Source organism: Paramisgurnus dabryanus, chromosome 6 (genome assembly GCF_030506205.2).
Source record: "Paramisgurnus dabryanus chromosome 6, PD_genome_1.1, whole genome shotgun sequence".
Classification (NCBI taxonomy): domain Eukaryota; kingdom Metazoa; phylum Chordata; class Actinopteri; order Cypriniformes; family Cobitidae; genus Paramisgurnus; species Paramisgurnus dabryanus.
In genome coordinates, this window is record NC_133342.1 from 2,168,284 (window position 1) to 2,186,775 (window position 18,492).

Sequence of the window (18,492 nt, forward strand, 5' to 3'; positions counted from 1 at the left end):
TTTTGTTATTTGTAGGGTTTACATATACTGTTTAGAAATGCGTGTGTGTAAACATGTTTTTGTATCCCGGTGGGGACAAAAGCCTGAATGCACACCAACTCATAAGGGACTTGTTACCATGGGGACGTAAATAGAGGTGCCCCAGGTAAACAAGTTTATAAATCGTACAGAATGATATATATTTTTATCTAACAATGCTGCGTGTTTTCTGTGAGGGATAGGTGTAGATGTAGGGGTCAGGGGATAAAATATACAGGTTGTCCTGTATTAAAACTGTTACGTCAATGGAACGTCCCCATGGTGATAATAAAATAGACGTGTGTGTTTTTATATATATGTGCCTATTTTAAAATATTGCAGTATCATGAACATTTGACTGTCTAGTCTTAAAAATAGCTGGGAGGGTCTGACACGTTTCGGTAAGGCAGTGTTGATGAAGATAAATGCATACAAGCTTCCCTGTGCTTTATTTCCAGTCGTTTATCTTCATCACTTTATACAGATATGGATCTTCTCCCACTGCCACGGCCAACTACATACGATAGCAGCTCGCGTACGCTATGTGATTTCTAGATAAACGTTGCAAAGTTCAGTTTCAAAGTTTAATGAGTGGACTCTTCCTCAGGGTCATCCACATATGATGTTGGCCCATCTCTTGGCCTGAAGAAGTCCAGCTCTCTGGAAAGTTTACAGACCGCTGTCGCTGAGGTGACGCTCAACGGTGACCTCCCCTTTCATCGGCCACGCCCGCGTATCATAAGAGGGCGGGGCTGCAACGAGAGCTTCCGTGCTGCTATTGACAAATCGTACGACAGGCCAGCAGCCAATGAGGATGAAGAGGAGGGCATGGACACACGTACGCCGCTTCTGATTGGTTTAGAAACACAAGAAATGGAGCAAATGATGTGCTAAATTGACAAATTTGTAATAATTGATTTGATTTCCGATTTCTATCCGTAGTGGAGGAGGACAATGAAGGAAGCTCTCGGTCAGGACGGGATTCAGCTTCCACGGTAGCTGACCTCACTCCACTCGCAGTCACCGAGCAACAGCTGATCAATGGCAATCAGCCTCAAAACGACAAGAAGAAAGAGAAAGGGGGGAAGGACAAAAAGAAGCCAGAGAAAGAAAAGAGTAAAACAAAGAAAGGAATGCTCAAGGGGCTCGGAGAGATGTTCAGGTAATTAAAAACACATCTGAACAGGGTAGCTTGTCAGATAAAAGAGTCTAAGAATAATGATGATAATAGAGCAGAGCACTTTTATAGACCTTATTCACTTCACAAAATGCAACCAGAGAATCTCTAATCAGATAAGCTTTCTTCCCAATCCTAATGAGCTGCCTGCCTACGCTCTTATAAATAGTCGGCAGCGAAACTGTGCTGCCTTACGGCTGTTTGGCCAAACTCTTACCAAGTAACATCATGAAAATTTTTAATTGCTTAAAAACGACAGATATAATCATACTTAGTGTGCCTTTTTTGGTCCTTCGATAATCCTATTTTGCAAGTTCTTTTATTTTTAGGATGTGACCAAGTCAGTATTATGTTAGCGCTGTGATTAGTCTTATCTTTTATGGTCATGATAGGCGGGCGTTGTCGTGTTGATAGCTGTAATGATGTGGAGCCATTGCCTCTTATATGGCTTTAAAGAAATAGTTCACCTAAATAAGAAAATTCTGTCAGGATGTACTTATCCTTATGCAATCCCTACATAAATGCATTTGAAGGACTCTGTTATCAAGAGTGACTCATGTGCATTACAAGTTATACATTGTTTTGTCAGTATGTGAGTCCGCTGGGTTTGATCCCATGACTTTTTGTGCTGCTAATGCAGGTGCACAACTGGACTATATGACTTCCTTTGCTTCCAACAAATACATTTTATTAAAATGCTATCATGTTGTTAGCACCGAGTGTCCAATGGACTGAGAGTGGATATGTTGCGCAGAGCCCTTTGGACGACCTTAGTTTGAGTCTTGACTCTTGTTCCCCTTCATTTTAATCTCTCATCCCATTAAGTTTCCTGTTTATTCAGGCTGTACTGTAAAGTAAAGCTTTAAAGGCTAAAAAATTACTTGTCATGTTATTTTCTTAATGGAGGTCAACATATCGAAGTTCCTAAAAGCACATCCATCCATCATTGAAGTAATACAAAAGATCATTTAACTTCAGATGACATTTATTAACCCACTGGAGTCTTTTTGGATTGCTTTAACAATGGATGGGTATATTTTTGGAGCTTCGCCATTTTGTCTTCCATATAAAAAGATGATGACATTTTAATAAAAAAAACAATAATTTTGTTTTTTATGACATAAGTAGTTCATTTGATAAAAGGTAGTCTTACATATAGTAATATTTATATGGGATGGCATGAGGATGAGTACATTTTGAGATAATTTTCATTATTCACTGTAAAAATTCCTTGTTGCACTAAAATTATAAGTTTAACTTGAATTAATAATTTATTTTCAATTTGGCTGTTTACTTGCTATAAAAATAAAGTTGTAATTTTTATTTATTTTTTATAATTAATAGTATTTTTTATAATATAATTTTCATATATCATTTAAATTTATTCCAACTCCTTACACTGTAAAAAGTTGGATCAACTTAAAATACTTTTAATTGTTAACACCCGAAAGTTACTTTAGGTTAAAAATTTTAATTGAAAAAACTCTTTTTTTGTGTGTTAATAATTTAGGTATATTTTTTAAGTTGATCCAACTTTTTACAGTGCACTACTCAAGAAAGTTGCAATTCATTTTGGATTGCTTTAACGATGGATGGGTATATTTTTTGGAGCTTCGCCATTTTGTCTTCCATATAAAAAGATGATGACATTTTAATAAAAAAAATTTTTTTTTATGACATAAGTAGTTCATTTGATAATAGGTAGTCTTATATATAGTAATATTTATATGGGATGGCATGAGGATGAGTACATTTTGAGATAATTTTCATATTCACTGTAAAAATTCCTTGTTGCACTTAAGTTCAACTTGAATTAATAATTTGTTTTCAATTTGGCTATTCAGTTGCTATAAAAATAAAGTTGTAATTAGGGCCCGAGCACCGAGGAGCAGGCCAGAATGGCCTGCACCGTAGGTGCGAAGCCCTATTGTTTTTGCTCGGATTATTATTAGGGCTCGAGCACCGAGGAGCAGGCCAGAATGGCCTGCACCGTAGGTGCGAAGCCCTATTGTTTTTGCTCGGATTATTATTTTTTTTTTTTTTTTTTTTTTTTTTTTTTTGTAACACTTTTGGACTTTTTGGGGGCCTTAACATACTCGAAAACTCTTGAAAATTGGCACAGACGTCAGAGTCGTCCGTCATCGCAGAAATCCAAAGGCTGGAACACGGGCGTGGCACGGGGGCTCTATAGCGCCCCCTGTAATGCAAAAAAAAACATTGATGCACAGATCGGGCAAAAATTTACGCACATGTACGAGAGTTGGTACGCATATAGATCTCATCGACCCGAACAACTTTCGCCCTCTAACATTTAAGCTCCGCCCAACAGGAAGTCGGCTATTTTGGATTGTTTAAAAAATGCATTCGTTGAACTTTTAAATACTCCTCCTAGTGGATTCATGGGATTGACACCAAACGTGGTGATCATGATGTCGAGACATTGTACTTGCTAAATTGCGAAGGGATTTTTGATATCTCGAACGGTTCTGCCATGGCGAGGCGACGAATTTATGGCAAATTTAGAGAAACAGGAAGTGTCTAATTTCTAAGGCAAAAAATATCTTATTGTGATGCCATGCAGGGTGTTTGTTCGTCTGAAGATTCCGATCGCATCGATGTGCCTATTGTGACTCCCGGGTATAGCGCCACCACCAGGCGCCAGGAAGTGTATCAGTCACAAAGCTGGATTTTTTTTTGACAATTCCATGCTATGTTCTTTTAAATACTCCTTCTAGAAAAATCATGCAATTGACACCAAAAGTGGTGAACATGAAGCCGAGAGATTGTAGATGATAAATTGCGAAGGGATTTTTGATATCTCAAACGCTGTTCCCATGGCAACGCGTCAAACTTTACTTTCATTTTAAAGGCATATTTAAGCCTTTTAATTGACGCCGATGTTCCTTTAAATACTCCTTCTAGGATATTCATGCGATTAACACCAGAAGTGGTCAACATGATGGCGAGACATTGTAGATGATAAATTGCGAAGGGATTTTTGATATCTCGAACGCTATTCCCATGGCAACGTGTCAAACTTTACTTTCATTTTAAAGGCATATTTAAGCCTTACAGTTGCATGCAGTGAACTTTTATATACTCCTTCTAGAATAATCATGCAATTGACACCAAAAGTGGTCAACATGAAGCCGAGATATTGTAGATGATAAATTGTGAAGGGATTCTTGATATTTCAAACGCTGTTCCCATGACAACCTGTCAAACTTTACTTTCATTTTTAAGGCATATTTAAACCTTACAGCTGCATGCGGTAAATTTTTAAATACTCCTCCTGAGGAAATAATGTGATTGACTCCAGAAGTGGTCAACATAATGCTGAGACATTGTAGTTGATAAATTGCGAAGGGATTTTTGATATCTCAAACGCTGTTCCCATGGCAACGCGTCAGATTTTACTTTCATTTTAAAGGCATATTTAAGCCTTTCAGTTGACGCCGATGTTCCTTTAAATACTCCTTCTAGGATATTCATGCGATTGACACCAAAAGCGGTCAACATGATGCCGAGACATAGTAGATGATAAATTGCGAAGGGATTTTTGATATCTCGAACGCTGTTCCCATGGCAACGCCCCAAACTTTACATTTATTTCAGGCATATTTAGGACTCTTGGCGTGCTTAGATTAACCTAAAAGTCGGCACAAACATCAGAGTTGTCGGCTGTTCAGAGTGGACAAATAGGTCAGACAAAGGCGTGTCTCTTTAGTGGCTCACTAGCGCCCCCGTTTGTCTAAAATGTGGGGTTTCTTTTACCTACAGTCCCCAAATGGCTCAGTAACAACATTAAATAGCCCACTGATATTTACCCACTTGATGCCCTTGCCCACCGTGCATTGTTTTCTCGGACGCACCGTGTAGCGGTAAAAAAACGTGCGAGGGCCCGCCATTGCTGCTTGCAGCTATATTTTTTATTATTTTTTTTTTATTTTTTATTTTTTTTATTTTTTTTAACACTTTTGGACTTTTTGGGAGCCTTAACATACTCGAAAACTCTTGAAATTTGGCACAGACGTCAGAGTCGCTCCTCATCGCAGAAATCCAAAGGCTGGAACACGGGCGTGGCACGGGGGCTCTATAGCGCCCCCTGTAATGCAAGAAAAAACATTGATGCACAGATCGGGCAAAAATTTACGCACATGTATGAGAGTTGGTACGCATATAGATCTCATCGACCCGAACAACTTTCGTCCTCTAACATTTAAGCTCCGCCCAACAGGAAGTCCGCTATTTTGGATTGTTTAAAAAATGCATTTGTTGAACTTTTAAATACTCCTCCTAGTGGATTCATGGGATTGACACCAAACGTGGTGATCATGATGCCGAGACATTGTACTTGTTAAATTGCGAAGGGATTTTTCATATCTCGAACGGTTCTGACATGGCGAGGCGAAGAATTTATGGCGAATTCAGAGAAACAGGAAGTGTCTAATATCTAAGGCAAAAAATATCTTATTGTGATGCCATGCGGGGGGTTTGTTTGTCTGAAGATTCCGATCGCATCGATGTGCCTATTGTGACTCCCGGATATAGCGCCACCACCAGGCGCCAGGAAGTGTGTCAGTCAAAAAGCTGGATTTTTTTGACAGTTCCATGCTATGTTCTTTTAAATACTCCTTCTAGAAAAATAATGCAATTGACACCAGAAGTGGTCAACATGATGCCGAGACATTGTAGATGATAAATTGCGAAGGGATTTTTGATATCTCAAACGCTGTTCCCATGGCAACGCGTCAAACTTTACTTTCATTTTAAAGGCATATTTAAGCCTTTCAGTTGACGCCGATGTTCTTTTAAATACTCCTTCTAGAATATTCATGCGATTGACACCAGAAGTGGTCAACATGATGCCGAGACATTGTAGATGATACATTGCGAAGGGATTTTTGATATCTCAAACGCTGTTCCCATGGCAACGCGTCAAACTTTACTTTCATTTTAAAGGCATATTTAAGCCTTTCAGTTGACGCCAATGTTCTTTTAAATACTCCTTCTAGAATATTCATGCGATTGACACCAGAAGTGGTCAACATGATGCCGAGACATTGTAGATGATACATTGCGAAGGGATTTTTTATATCTCGAACGCTGTTCCCATGGCAACGCCCCAAACTTTACTTTTATTTCAGGCATATTTAGGACTCTTGGCGTGCTTAGATTAACCTAAACGTTGGCACACACATCAGAGTTGTCGGCTGTTCAGAGTGGACAAATAGGTCAGACAAAAGCGTGTCTCTTAAGTGGCTCACTAGCGCCCCCGTTTGTCTAAAATGTGGGGTTTCTTTTACCTACAGTCCCCAAATGGCTCAGTAACAACATTAAATAGCCCACTGATGTTTACCCACTTGATGCCCTTGCCCACCGTGCATCGTTTTCTCGGACGCATCATGTAGCGGTAAAAAAACGTGCGAGGGCCCGCCATTGCTGCTTGCAGCTATATTTTTTATTTATTTTTTTATAATTAATAATATAGTATTTTTTATAATATAATTTTCATATATCATTTAAATTTATACCAACTCCTTAAAAAGTAAAAAGTTGGTTCAATTTAAAAAATTACTTTAATTGTTAACACCCGAAAGTTACTATAGGTAAAAAATTTCAATTGAAGAAACTAATTTTTTTTGGTGTTACCAATTTAGGTATATTTTTTAAGTTGATCCAACTTTTTACAGTGCACTACTCAAGAAAGTTGAAATTCATTTTGCATTTCTTTATCGATGGATGGGTATATTTTTTGGAGCTTCGCCATTTTGTCTTCCATATAAAAAGATGATGACATTTTAATAAAAAAAACAATAATTTTGGTTTTTATGACATAAGTAGTTCATTTGATAAAAGGTGGTCTTGTATATAGTTATATATGGGATGGCATGAGGAGGAGTACAATTTAGGTATATTTTTTCAACTTTTTACAGTGCACTACTCAAGAAAGTTGAAATGCCTCATTTAAGTCAAGTCGTTTAAACGTAAAAAATTAAGTGTAACAAGGATTCTTTACTGTTTTGGGTTAACTCTTTTTTTTTAATAGTGAAATATGGAATAACATTAAAAATTAATATTATGTGCTCTGTAATGTTTCTGTGTTTTGGATGGAATACAGTAACACGAAAGACGCAAGGGGTTTCATTTCAGCACAAAAGTTTCTGTAAAGTGTGAGAGGAATATGAGAAGTATTGAAATGAAAAACAGCAAGATAGCTCATTGTGAATTTTTGAATCTGTCAGCAATAGAAAAATATTTTGAATACGTGGAATATTTTAGATGGCCTCCGGAGCAAGGCGATATATTAATGGCTGTCAACTGCCTCGATGAGCCAAAGATACCTGCTACATATTAATGAGCTCTTCTGAATATGAGGCCCACAAATGCGTAGAAACTCCTTTCAGGATTCATACGCACGCACACACTCAAACTGCTGGAAATTAATGAATTTATACGCTTGATAAAGCAAAGATTTGCTGAGACATTTCTTCTCAATTGCAAAACGGTGATTAGTTTGCTAAATGATTTTGAATAGATGGATTAAGAGCTTAAGGTCAGTTTCAGTTGGGGCGTACAGTTTAAAGAGCGATTTAATTTGTGTTTAGTCTAAAATCAGAGCTTTGAATTCAACCAGGATGTGGGGAGGTCACACCCCATCAGCTTTAAAACAACCCTTGAACACCATGTGTTACGATTTGGTTTGGGTCATTTGATCACTTTAAACAGTTCAATTGTGTTTTGTCATCCAGTCACATTCAGAAATGTATGCTATTGTATTGCGTTGTTTTGTTTTTGTTTTTATAAAAAATGCCAGAATGCGCTAACGCAGCTCTATTCAAATGCAAATACATATGTTAAACCGCTGTTCCTTGTTGGTTAAATTACGCTTGTTTAATGTTATTCCAGTTAACGACTTGTTATTATGACCTATGTCATGTGATGTATCAACATGGAGGATGTAGTACATCCAAATTCATTCATACTATCCATATTCATACTAATATAGTACCTAATGTTTTAACTTCATCTAATTCAGTACCTACTGTCACAGTATGCGATTCGGACGCAGCCTAGGTCTGGTTTAAGAAAATGGTATTGGATTGGTTCATGGGTTCAAGTTAGGGATGCACCGGGGGAAAAAAATGGCCGATTTCGATGTACTGTATTTTTCGGACTATAAACCGTGTTTTTTTTTCATAACTTGGCTGGTGCTGTCTTATAGTCAGGTCTAATCTAACGACTAATTGGACGATTAATCTAATGATTCGTTTCTGTTGCTTGATTAATAAAAACCATAATGTTTCTCAACTAAATGCCTAAAACATTCTTAATTATATACTTTAAAGGATGTATCAGTGATTTCAGGCCAGGGGGTGGCCAAAGCTATTTCAGGCGGTCCATAGTCCATGAAAGAAAACGATGTGTAACTATGTATCAAGAAAGCATGAATGAATGCATTATAAGATGTAAACATAAGGGTGAATTTGAAACATTTCTGCTGTATTTCTGTTAAAGGGATTCACCCAAAAATGAATATTCTGTCATCATTTAAACCACTAAAGCCGCTTGTTTTTGTTGTTAATGCTGACACCGTCTATAGCGGCCATTCCCAAACTGTGGTCCGCGGACCACTAGTGGTCCGTGAGGGTACTGCAGGTGGTCCGTGAAAAGGCAAAATAAGAATATGTATATTTTAATATACAAACTCGTTCATATTTTGGGCGAACGTGTACTGCTGCCTAATAAACGTTACTGTGAACTCATTCATTCTGGTGCCTGTGAACGGCACGCTCTCTCAGTTTAACGTCGTTCAATAGGGTGCCAGATTTGTATATTCTTCCAGGCGAAAACCCGACTAAAACACACTGTAAACAGGCCTTAATGTGTACAGGAAAAAACAACCAATCTGGCAACACCGCCACCACTCTGTGTTCACGAGTCACGCTGCATGCGTCATCACAACAACACAGACACTTCTGAAATTCCTGCCGCGCAACTCAAATAGTTTAACATTAAATAACATCATATTTGTCCTAAATCGTTAACGATTAACATAGGCTGCTAACGTATATTCCGGATCTTGAAATAGACTTTGACTAAGCTCACGCTATTTAACGTGCACGTGTGGTGTGCAGTACCTGCGAGTTGTCATACACGCAATGCCTCGCAGCGCTTCTCGCCCGGGGTGCGACCCCCAACCAGCTAGCCTTTCAAAGTATGTGTAAGCAAATACAAAAATTAAAGACAGTCAATGCTTAATGTAAACCCTGGTTGGATAAGGATTTAAAGTTGGACATGAAGATGAAATCTGACGCATTTAGCTTCAGTGTTAAAACTGATCAAATAATTGCTGTCTGTGGTGGTTCTATATGGGCTATAATGGCAATCATTTTAAAAAAATAATATGGGAAAAAATAACTATAAATTAGTTCATTTTTGGAACTGTGACCTAGTTTAACATTTTCAAATATGAACTATGAACTGAACTAGTTCATTTTTAAATTTGTGAACTGTGAACTAAACTAGTTCATGTAGAAAGTGAACTTTCCCAACACTAAGAATATGTATATAAATAATTATGATATAAGGTTAAGAAACCTGTTGTACTGATGTGATGACCAGTTATAGTTTTAGTGCTAGTAAGACTATTTAGATGTGCAGATTAATTCAGGACTTTGTGTAGACATATTTTAAAATAAGTATGAGGTGGTCCGCGAAAATACTTGATTACAAATAGTGGTCCACACACACAAAAAGTTTGAAAACCCCTGGTCTATAGTATTGTATAGAAGTGTTTATTATCGCTATCCTCTCCCACAAAAAATCATATCTGTTCATCCCTAGTTCAAGTACTTGCCAATTCCGATGCTTTTTTTGTGTGTGGTATCGGCCACATTTCCGATACTGGTATCGGAATCAGAACAACCCTTGATCGATGTGCAGAAGTGCAGATCATGTCTGATCCTAATAACTACTAAACTTTTTCTAACATGTTTGTGTGTGTTTAAGGTTCGGAAAGTACCGCAAAGATGGTGTGGATGGTGGAAAGTGGAAGGCTGAGGAAACTCATGCATCCGAGGAGGAGACACGCCAGATGAGACAAGAACAAGAGAGGTATAAACACACACACGCAGTCAGAGCTAATCTCTCTCATCATCAGTCTCTAATCAGAGGCATTTCCTAACACCCTACCTGCCCTCGTACAGAACCGTGCCCACTTCCTCAAACCCTTTTCCTCACTGATTGTTTGAGCCTTGATGTTTGTGTTTTTTGTCTGTCATTGTGTGCATTATTGTAATGTTATGATGTTTGCATATTTTGATGTATATAGTGTTTGTCCTGCTTTGGCTGTTCACCACGTGTGTTTGCCTGCAGGTGTGCGTTCATGTTGTTTTATTAAAAATGTCACGTGAACCCCCTCCATTTTCCCTTCTGTCCTGCGAGATCCTGCTGAAAAAGCCCAGCTCATTCGCTCTCAATATCTTAATATCTCTCTCGCACATTCACATCAGTTATTTTCTTGAATTATTGTAACAGTGTTTGAAAAGCACTATTAGGTCCTGTTATATAGACACCATAACATAAACAATAATGTTACATTAATAATTTGGACCCTTAATTCATTCTACAATAAACTATATATAGATTTGTTCATTCTGAGGTGTTTCATTCATCCTGTGCCGTCCGCTTTTCGTTGTATTTTTAATTTATATGTAGGATTCAGGCGAAAACGCGAGAGATCCGTCAGCGTCAGGCCAGAGAGCGGGACTATGCTGAGATCCAGGATTTCAGCAGCTCCACGCTGACATCACTCCCCACCGAGGATCCCCCGTACGCCGGCATCGGCTCGCTAGAACATGGCGGGTACTACCGGATTCACACGCCACCAGACTCACCCTTTGCACTCAAACAGAGCACCCAAAATGGGCACTCCTCGGCGGCAGACAGGTATTAGGCGATATTCAACCATGTTGTCTTGAATGAATAAGGTGTGTGTGTGTATTTAATAGCTCTTTTTTAAGGTGCCATCGGGGAGCATGCATGCAGTTCAGTTTTGTAAAACAGATCAGGGAGTCTGGACTGAAATGAGTAAAGGTTGTTTTGCATCTGAGTGAATAATTTATTAAGATGGGAGGCACATTTGTTTTACCCTCAGGTAGACCCAGATCCTCCCTGGATTGCATAAGAGCGTCATAGTTGTCTTGGTGAATTTAATAATTCATCAGTCTATTTATACATTGGTTTCACTTTTTAGTTGAAGCAAAGGTTATCGCAGAGTTGAAAGATGCTCTTAATTGATGGCTTGGCTCATGTCTCTCTTTCGATATTACCGTACTTAGAAACACATTCATGATCTGTAATATATGCTTTTAATGCATTTTTCCAGATTTGCTTCTTCAAAATACATACTATCAGTTCCTCTAACCCAAACACTTCCTCTTTTTCGCGATCGCGGAGCGCAGCACAAAATCAACTTGCATTTTTTGCGATCTTGCATAATTTGCCATTTCATTACAAAACTGACAAAAATATATAAACGTCTTACATAAAATAAATGAAATTATCTAATAATCTGTCATTTTGCTAACACACGAGCAGTCCCTCTTTCTTTCTCTCTCTCTCTCTCTCTCTTTCTGGCACGCAGCACACTGTTACTGTAGCAACCCTTGAGCCCACAATGAACATTCAATCCAAATCTTTTGAGTACACATTTATGCTTAACCACATGATCCTTACTTTAATTGTACATTTTTCAAGTTGTAATTCATTATTTTCATAATGATACACATTAAAGAATGTTCTTTAGGACATTAAAGAATGCTTTCTGTCCACTATCATCTCAGCGGGAACAAACATGTGCAAATGTTGACCGTCAGCATGTGAGGACGAGCTGTGTTCTCACTGTTGTTCACTTTTTTTGAAAATATGCTCATTTTCCAACTCTCCTAGAGTTAAACATTTAATTCTTACAGTTTTGGAATCCATTCAGCTGATCTCTGGGTCTGGCGCTAGCACTTTTAGCATAGCTTAGCACAATCCATTGAATCAGATTAGACTATTAGCCTGCTAATAGACTATTAGACTATTAGACTATTAGCCTGCCTCACGCCTGCTACAGAAATGTTACGGCAGCAAAGTCCTTGATTATTACGCCAGAATGAGAGTATAGTACATAGCCATATCTGCCTAGAAAATCACAACTTTTAATTTCCATCGATCTTAGTACACGATGTAACTACAGAAGAGTCAAGTTTTAAATAGGAAAAATATCAAAAATCTTTGGTTATTTTTTTGCGCGATGCTAATGGTCTAATCAGATTCAATGGATTATGCTAAGCTATGCTAAAAGTGGTAGCGCCAGACCCGGAGATCGGCTGAATGGATTTCAAAACGCTGAAAATCAAATGTTTAACTCTAGGGGAGCTGGAAAATTAGCATATTTTCAAAAAGAGTGTAGTGTCCCTTTAATGTAAACACAGTGATATCTAAAGTGAACAAACTGTTTTTGGAAAAAGCAGTTTTAGACATGGGCTTATTGGATCAGTCCTTTACAGTAGGTCTTAAAATGACAGCAACCTCGAAAAACAAACACTCGCCTACCTAAACTTAAAGCACTATTTTTATCTTGATGTTGTATTATTACCCATTTTCATTTGTTTCCTTGTTCCTATTTTATTACTGACAGTTTACTTGATTATTTAATTACTTGAGATTTTTTTTCTTGTAACATTTTATGGTATTCTAATTAGAAAAGAAATGCAAATTTCTTAGCATAATTCTGGAAATCAGTCATTTAAAAAAAAACATGAAATCCTGGTGGGACTGTAATATGTAAGTTATGTGTATTGAAATATTTAATCCAGTAAAGTAAAAACTAAACAGCATAGTTTAAAAAAGTTGTTTTTAAAATAGGTTAGTTTTTAAGTTGTTGTTGCTGTTGTTCATACACTATAAAAATAATATCAAATCAACATATATTTTTGTTACTTTAACTTAACAAATTAAAATATGTCAACTTATGACAAGGCAAAACGTAAAATAGTAGTAACTTGTTCATTTAGTAAATAATGTCAAGAATAATTATCAATATTTATTAACACATTTATTTTAATGATTAGGATTATGTTTTTATAAATATTTCTCTAATCATTTAATTATCCTACAATTAATCGCCTGACAAATATCCATGGAGTTTAATTTATATTATGGGTAAGATGATGTCAAGATTTAATTTTAAAATGTAGACTCTATTTGGACTTCAGCCCACTGTCTGAGGCATTCAAATCTGTGGAAAGTGTTGAAAGCATTCTCAACAAATTTCATAAAACCCAAATTGTGAGAATGTTTTGTTTGGGTTGTGTGAGGCTTGCATGTTTTCTTGAGACTAAAACAAACACAGGCAGAGAATGAGACAGGAAGGGCACTTCCTGTAAGAACCCTCAGGGAACAGGAAGTGGGTGTCATTCCGCAGAGAATGGAACTGTGGGAATAATCCTCACAGATATGGAATAGGGAAGTGGATCCTAACGGGGGCACATTGTGTGGGTGGGGGGCTGTGTAGCCTATATGGGTTTTAGTGTAGAGGCCTGTGTAAAGCTTAAAACGTGCACTAGTTAAGTACAGGCTATTTATAGTAGCATGTATATAAGTTTCCTGTTTTCGGCGTATCAGCTTTAGTTTAGGATCACTTCCTTAGCTGTCACACCAAATTAGTTAAACTCATATATTTTAAAGTATGTGGTTGACATGACGGCCCAAAAAAGACCTTTTAGACACCTGACATGTTTAGGTGTGATTGGATTACTGATTGAAGCTGTTATGTTGCCCTGTGTCATGGTGATGTCATGACATCAACAGGAAGGCATACAGCAGTGACGGCAGGCTAACATAAACTGCCTATCAATTTTGTCTAAGGAGCAAATCCTGCTGCTTGAACAATGTTTCTTTACGGAAATGTTTTTCATCCTTATTTATCCTCACTATAGAGCTTGAGAGATTGAATGTCTACCAAGCGTGAAATTTCAGGTGGGATTGTGCAGTGAAGTATGGAGAGCAGGAAGATAGCACTTATTGTTTATCAGATTCGGTTGTTTTGCACATTATGAATAAGTGTTTTTGAAGGTGCCGTAGAATAGAAAACTGTATTTACCTCGGCATAGATTAATAATAAGAGTTGGTACATGGTAAGACATATTGTAAGCCTCAAACGCATTTGTTTCCTCCTCCTTATGTAAATCCTTGTGCATGCAAAAGACCAATGGAAAACAAGCCAATCTCAACACCAACTGATACGTTACAGTCGGGATTATACATTTAATTAAGTACAATGTTGTAACAATGCTAAAAACAAAGTTGTGACTGCTGAGTTAGCGTTATATGCTAGTTAATGCTATATGCTAACGTTTAGGCTGAAGTTCTACTATTGACATTAAAGTTACGTTTTGCAGATCCATACTGAAAAAAAAACACAACTCCAAAACATCCATTAACATATATCTCCAAAAAAAATTATTATTCCTCAAATTCCGTATTTTTGTCTGATACAGACTCAAACATGAGGTCTGTTTACACACACACAGAGCTACTTAAAGAGCTGCTCTGAGAAACAGCCAATCAGAGCAAAGCTCAACATTATTATTCCTGACCATTTCAAATAAGGTAATAATTTTTTTGCACTTAATAAAGCCACATACATTCTATGTAGATATCAGAGAACAATTTAACATACATTTTTCAATACATTCTTTGGCACCTTTAAATTTTAATATGTAGAATGTATTTATCAACATTTTTGTATTAGCGAGGACCTGCACAAGTGAGTTCATAGTGGTTTTCCTGCTTTTGTAGGACATGTGGCTTTCATAAGTGTAGCAAAATACATATAACCACAGGAATCATATTTTGACTACGTACAAGCAACATAAAACAGAGTCCTGCCGTTAGCTTCCTTTACCCTGTGTGTATTAAAAAACATTGCGCAAAATCTTAGTTTCGTTCCAGAGTTTTCGCACTCGAGAGACATCGGTTTCTGTACACTCGAACCAAAACAGTTGTGAAAGAGGTTACGGTAAAGCCAACAAAAACATTTGTACATTTTCATTGTAACAACATCAGTGTTTTAGCAGGACACACACACACAGCTCATCTGACCTGGAATCGGAATGTTCTAGGCTGTCAGCTTAGTTGCAGTGTGGTTTAAGTCCCTTAGCTTTGTGCTTTTAAGTAAATGAGAAATATATTTGTATAGTCAGCAGATACATATTAAAGCCTGATGAAGGGCTCATACACAAACAGAACCATTAAACGTCCATCTAGGGCGTAATGGTAGTATTATGATGAGGAGGGGTGAAAAGTCTTGGGTATAAGGCTACTCTTTTCCACTGACAGGATACTTTTGCCAGAGCGTGTGCATAATCTGGAACCGTTCCGAGCAATTCCAACCAGTTGAGACCGTTCCAGCCTGGAAAAATCAACTCTGCTTCATTTTTTAAAACAGGCTGATGAATTAATCTTAGAGGTGACAGAATAATGTTTAAATAAAGTTTGCAGAGCTGTAACAACTCATTCTAGATTTTACTCGGGCATTTGTTCATTTATTTGACATCCGAGTCACATAGCCCAGTGGTTCAAACTTTTTCAGTGTGTGGCCCCCCTTGTGTACGGTGCATTCCTTCGTGGCCCCCCAAAGAAAATTTGTGACAAAAAACTATTCTAAAACTCAACATTTTAATAAAAAAAACATTAAATTATACAAAAAGTAGTGCTTTTTGTTAGTAGTCTTATTTTTTTAGGTTTAATTACACAGAATTCATGATACATTAATGTATTTCATAAAATGTAATAGAACTGGGGCCCCCCTGGTACCATCTCATGGCCCCCCTGGGTGCCCCGGCCCCCAGTTTGAAAACCACTGACATAGCCCACACATTATTTTTCAGGCTAAAATAATATCATTTTTATGTATAAGTAATAAAAATCAAATCCACACCTGCAAATTACAGCGGAAAATAGTAGAATTCCACGAATTTTCACGGATTTTTTCAGTGTCCGTCATTAACAAGCGCAAATACCCTGAGCTTGCGTAGGGTGAGCAGTAGTATCCTGTGGTGTTTGTTTTTAATAAAAGGGCATGAAACATTTGATATTTGAGATGAAATAAAACTTACTGTGGATTCTGTCGACTATGTGATGCGACATGATCAATTCAAATCTGTATGCCGAATGCTCTTATTTTTTATTTAAAATATTAACATTTTGTTGTAAAAAACTATTTAATTATCTTAATGCATGCTAAACTCATCATGAGAATGTATTCACACAAGTTTTTTTGCTATAATATATCTCTATTAAAAAATTATTGTAATTTTATATACAAAATATTTTATGGTCTTGACATGCACATTAATTGGTTCATGTTGGTTCAGTTTAATTCAGAGTACTCATTTGGTTTGGTGTATTCAGAGACTAATTGGATTATTTATTGTAAACCTTAAAAAATGTAGTTATTTTGGATTTATTTTGTAATATTTTTTCCTTAAATTGTCTCAGCTCTTTTTAAAACATTTAAAACCACTTCGCAGATTTTCCCAAAAGTTTTCTGAGGAAAAAATCTGACCCTGCCAAAAAAGCATTTATTTCTGTGCTATAAAAACTAATATTATTTTGTGTATTTGGTATAATAGAATGTGTTCACGTGGTTCATGGTTAAAAAACAAATTATTTTCCACATACCGTACATTTTTGTAGCTCCAGATTTCACACTCTTCCTGAAACGCACGGATTTAAAAGCGTTGTGTCCCTGATTGGCCAGCTAATCTGTACTTTGTGATTGGCCTGAATACCTCTGACGTCAGCCGGAAATGTGACACTCCTTACCATGTTTAAAAGATTCGCTCACAATGCAATGCTAACAGGAGTTATTATGAAAGTGTTGGTCTTCTCTTCATCACCAATCCCAAAAAGTTAAATGTTGCCTACAATCCGTGTGTTTGTTGTAGTCTAAGAAAAAAGATTAACGTTGGAGATGATAACTCGCGTCATCGTTTACTTTGGGATTTTTACCTTTTTCATATCGTTAACATGTACATATACACACTTACACACCAAAGGAAATTTAAAAACGTGAGTTGGACAATAGGTGCTCTTTAAGAGCATTGAATCAATATAGCTCTTGTTGGCATGAATTAAGAGAGGTTTACAGATGTTTATCTGCTGTCTGTGCACAATAACAACGTGGCTTTGGAAGAATGTGTGTGTGATCATCCATTTGGTAATCTGTGTGTTTTTGTGATCCGTTTGCATTCCTGAGAGGATTTTATTGTAAATGGAAGGATCATATTAAGAAATGTATGTTTCTCTATGTGCGCTTGTCTAATACAGACCATTTAAATGAATTAAACTCAATCTCTCTCCTATATTTCCAATCCTGCCACCGCTGCCCCCAAGCTGCAAAATTTTACTAGGATTTTATACTCTTCGGTTTTATTAAATTGACTAGTGGATTTGTGAGAGAGTGCGTGTGTGCACACTGTATTTCAGCACAAACAGTCTGTTTTATCACTAACCAGCCATAACCCAGTTGAATCAGGCCTGTCTGCGGTATAGCACTGTGCCGTATGTAAATTAAGCCACAGTAACTGCGTTCAACATGAGCGCTCCTCAAAATTAGGCCTGCAAGACGGTGAGATTCGCCACATGAATTGCATTGAATGCAGATTTTTTGGCTGTGTGTGCGCCATTCATGATTTGCATAATTCCTTTAGTGAATCGCTATCATTTGGCTCAGTTCAGTCTCCCTTCTTGGTGTCATGGGTAAAAATATCCAAGCACTTCCTGTTCACATCAGAGCTGTTTACCATGAGGCCGCTGGCCGGGTATCTGATCCGGGTGTATAATAAACATTCTTGCACAGAAGTGAGCGAGCTGCTGAATGAGTTTAGTCCGAACTTTGTATGTGTGTATGTATGTGTGCTCGTGCTGAGTTGACTATGCGCTCCGTAGGGAATTTGAAAAAAGGAGCGATGCAGAGGCCAATTAAATCCACCAAACACACACAGAGGGTAAACATCTGACTAATCCCAAAACACTCACGCTGAGAACACACACACACATAAAGAAGTTTAAGCTCATTATCAGCATTCCCTGGCACGCTGTGTGGAAAAAATGTAGGGATTAGGAAAATCCAAAGTGTCAGAAACGAACTCGCGGCTTACAGAGGGATAAAGGGAGTCTGACACTAATGCTTATTAAAGAAATAAATGAGTAAAAAGAGTGAAATGAGTAATAAATGAGTT

The 18,492-nt window shown here is 37.4% G+C and overlaps 1 protein-coding gene across 6 annotated transcripts in view; it reads left to right on the plus strand.

Annotated features, from left to right (window-relative positions):
- The window catches only part of pard3ab (par-3 family cell polarity regulator alpha, b), a 143,685-nt gene that overhangs the window by 81,321 nt on the left and 43,872 nt on the right, over positions 1–18,492 (plus strand). For 3 of the 6 annotated variants that reach the window (XM_065262182.2, XM_065262180.2, XM_065262183.2), the window contains 4 exons: positions 626–856; positions 961–1,180; positions 10,208–10,312; positions 10,916–11,146. In XM_065262182.2, the coding sequence (XP_065118254.1) occupies positions 626–856; positions 961–1,180; positions 10,208–10,312; positions 10,916–11,146 (787 nt within the window). Of the gene's footprint in view, positions 1–625; positions 857–960; positions 1,181–10,207; positions 10,313–10,915; positions 11,154–18,492 lie in introns of those variants that run through there. The other 3 variants (XM_065262184.2, XM_065262186.2, XM_065262185.2) reach the window with 2 other exon arrangements.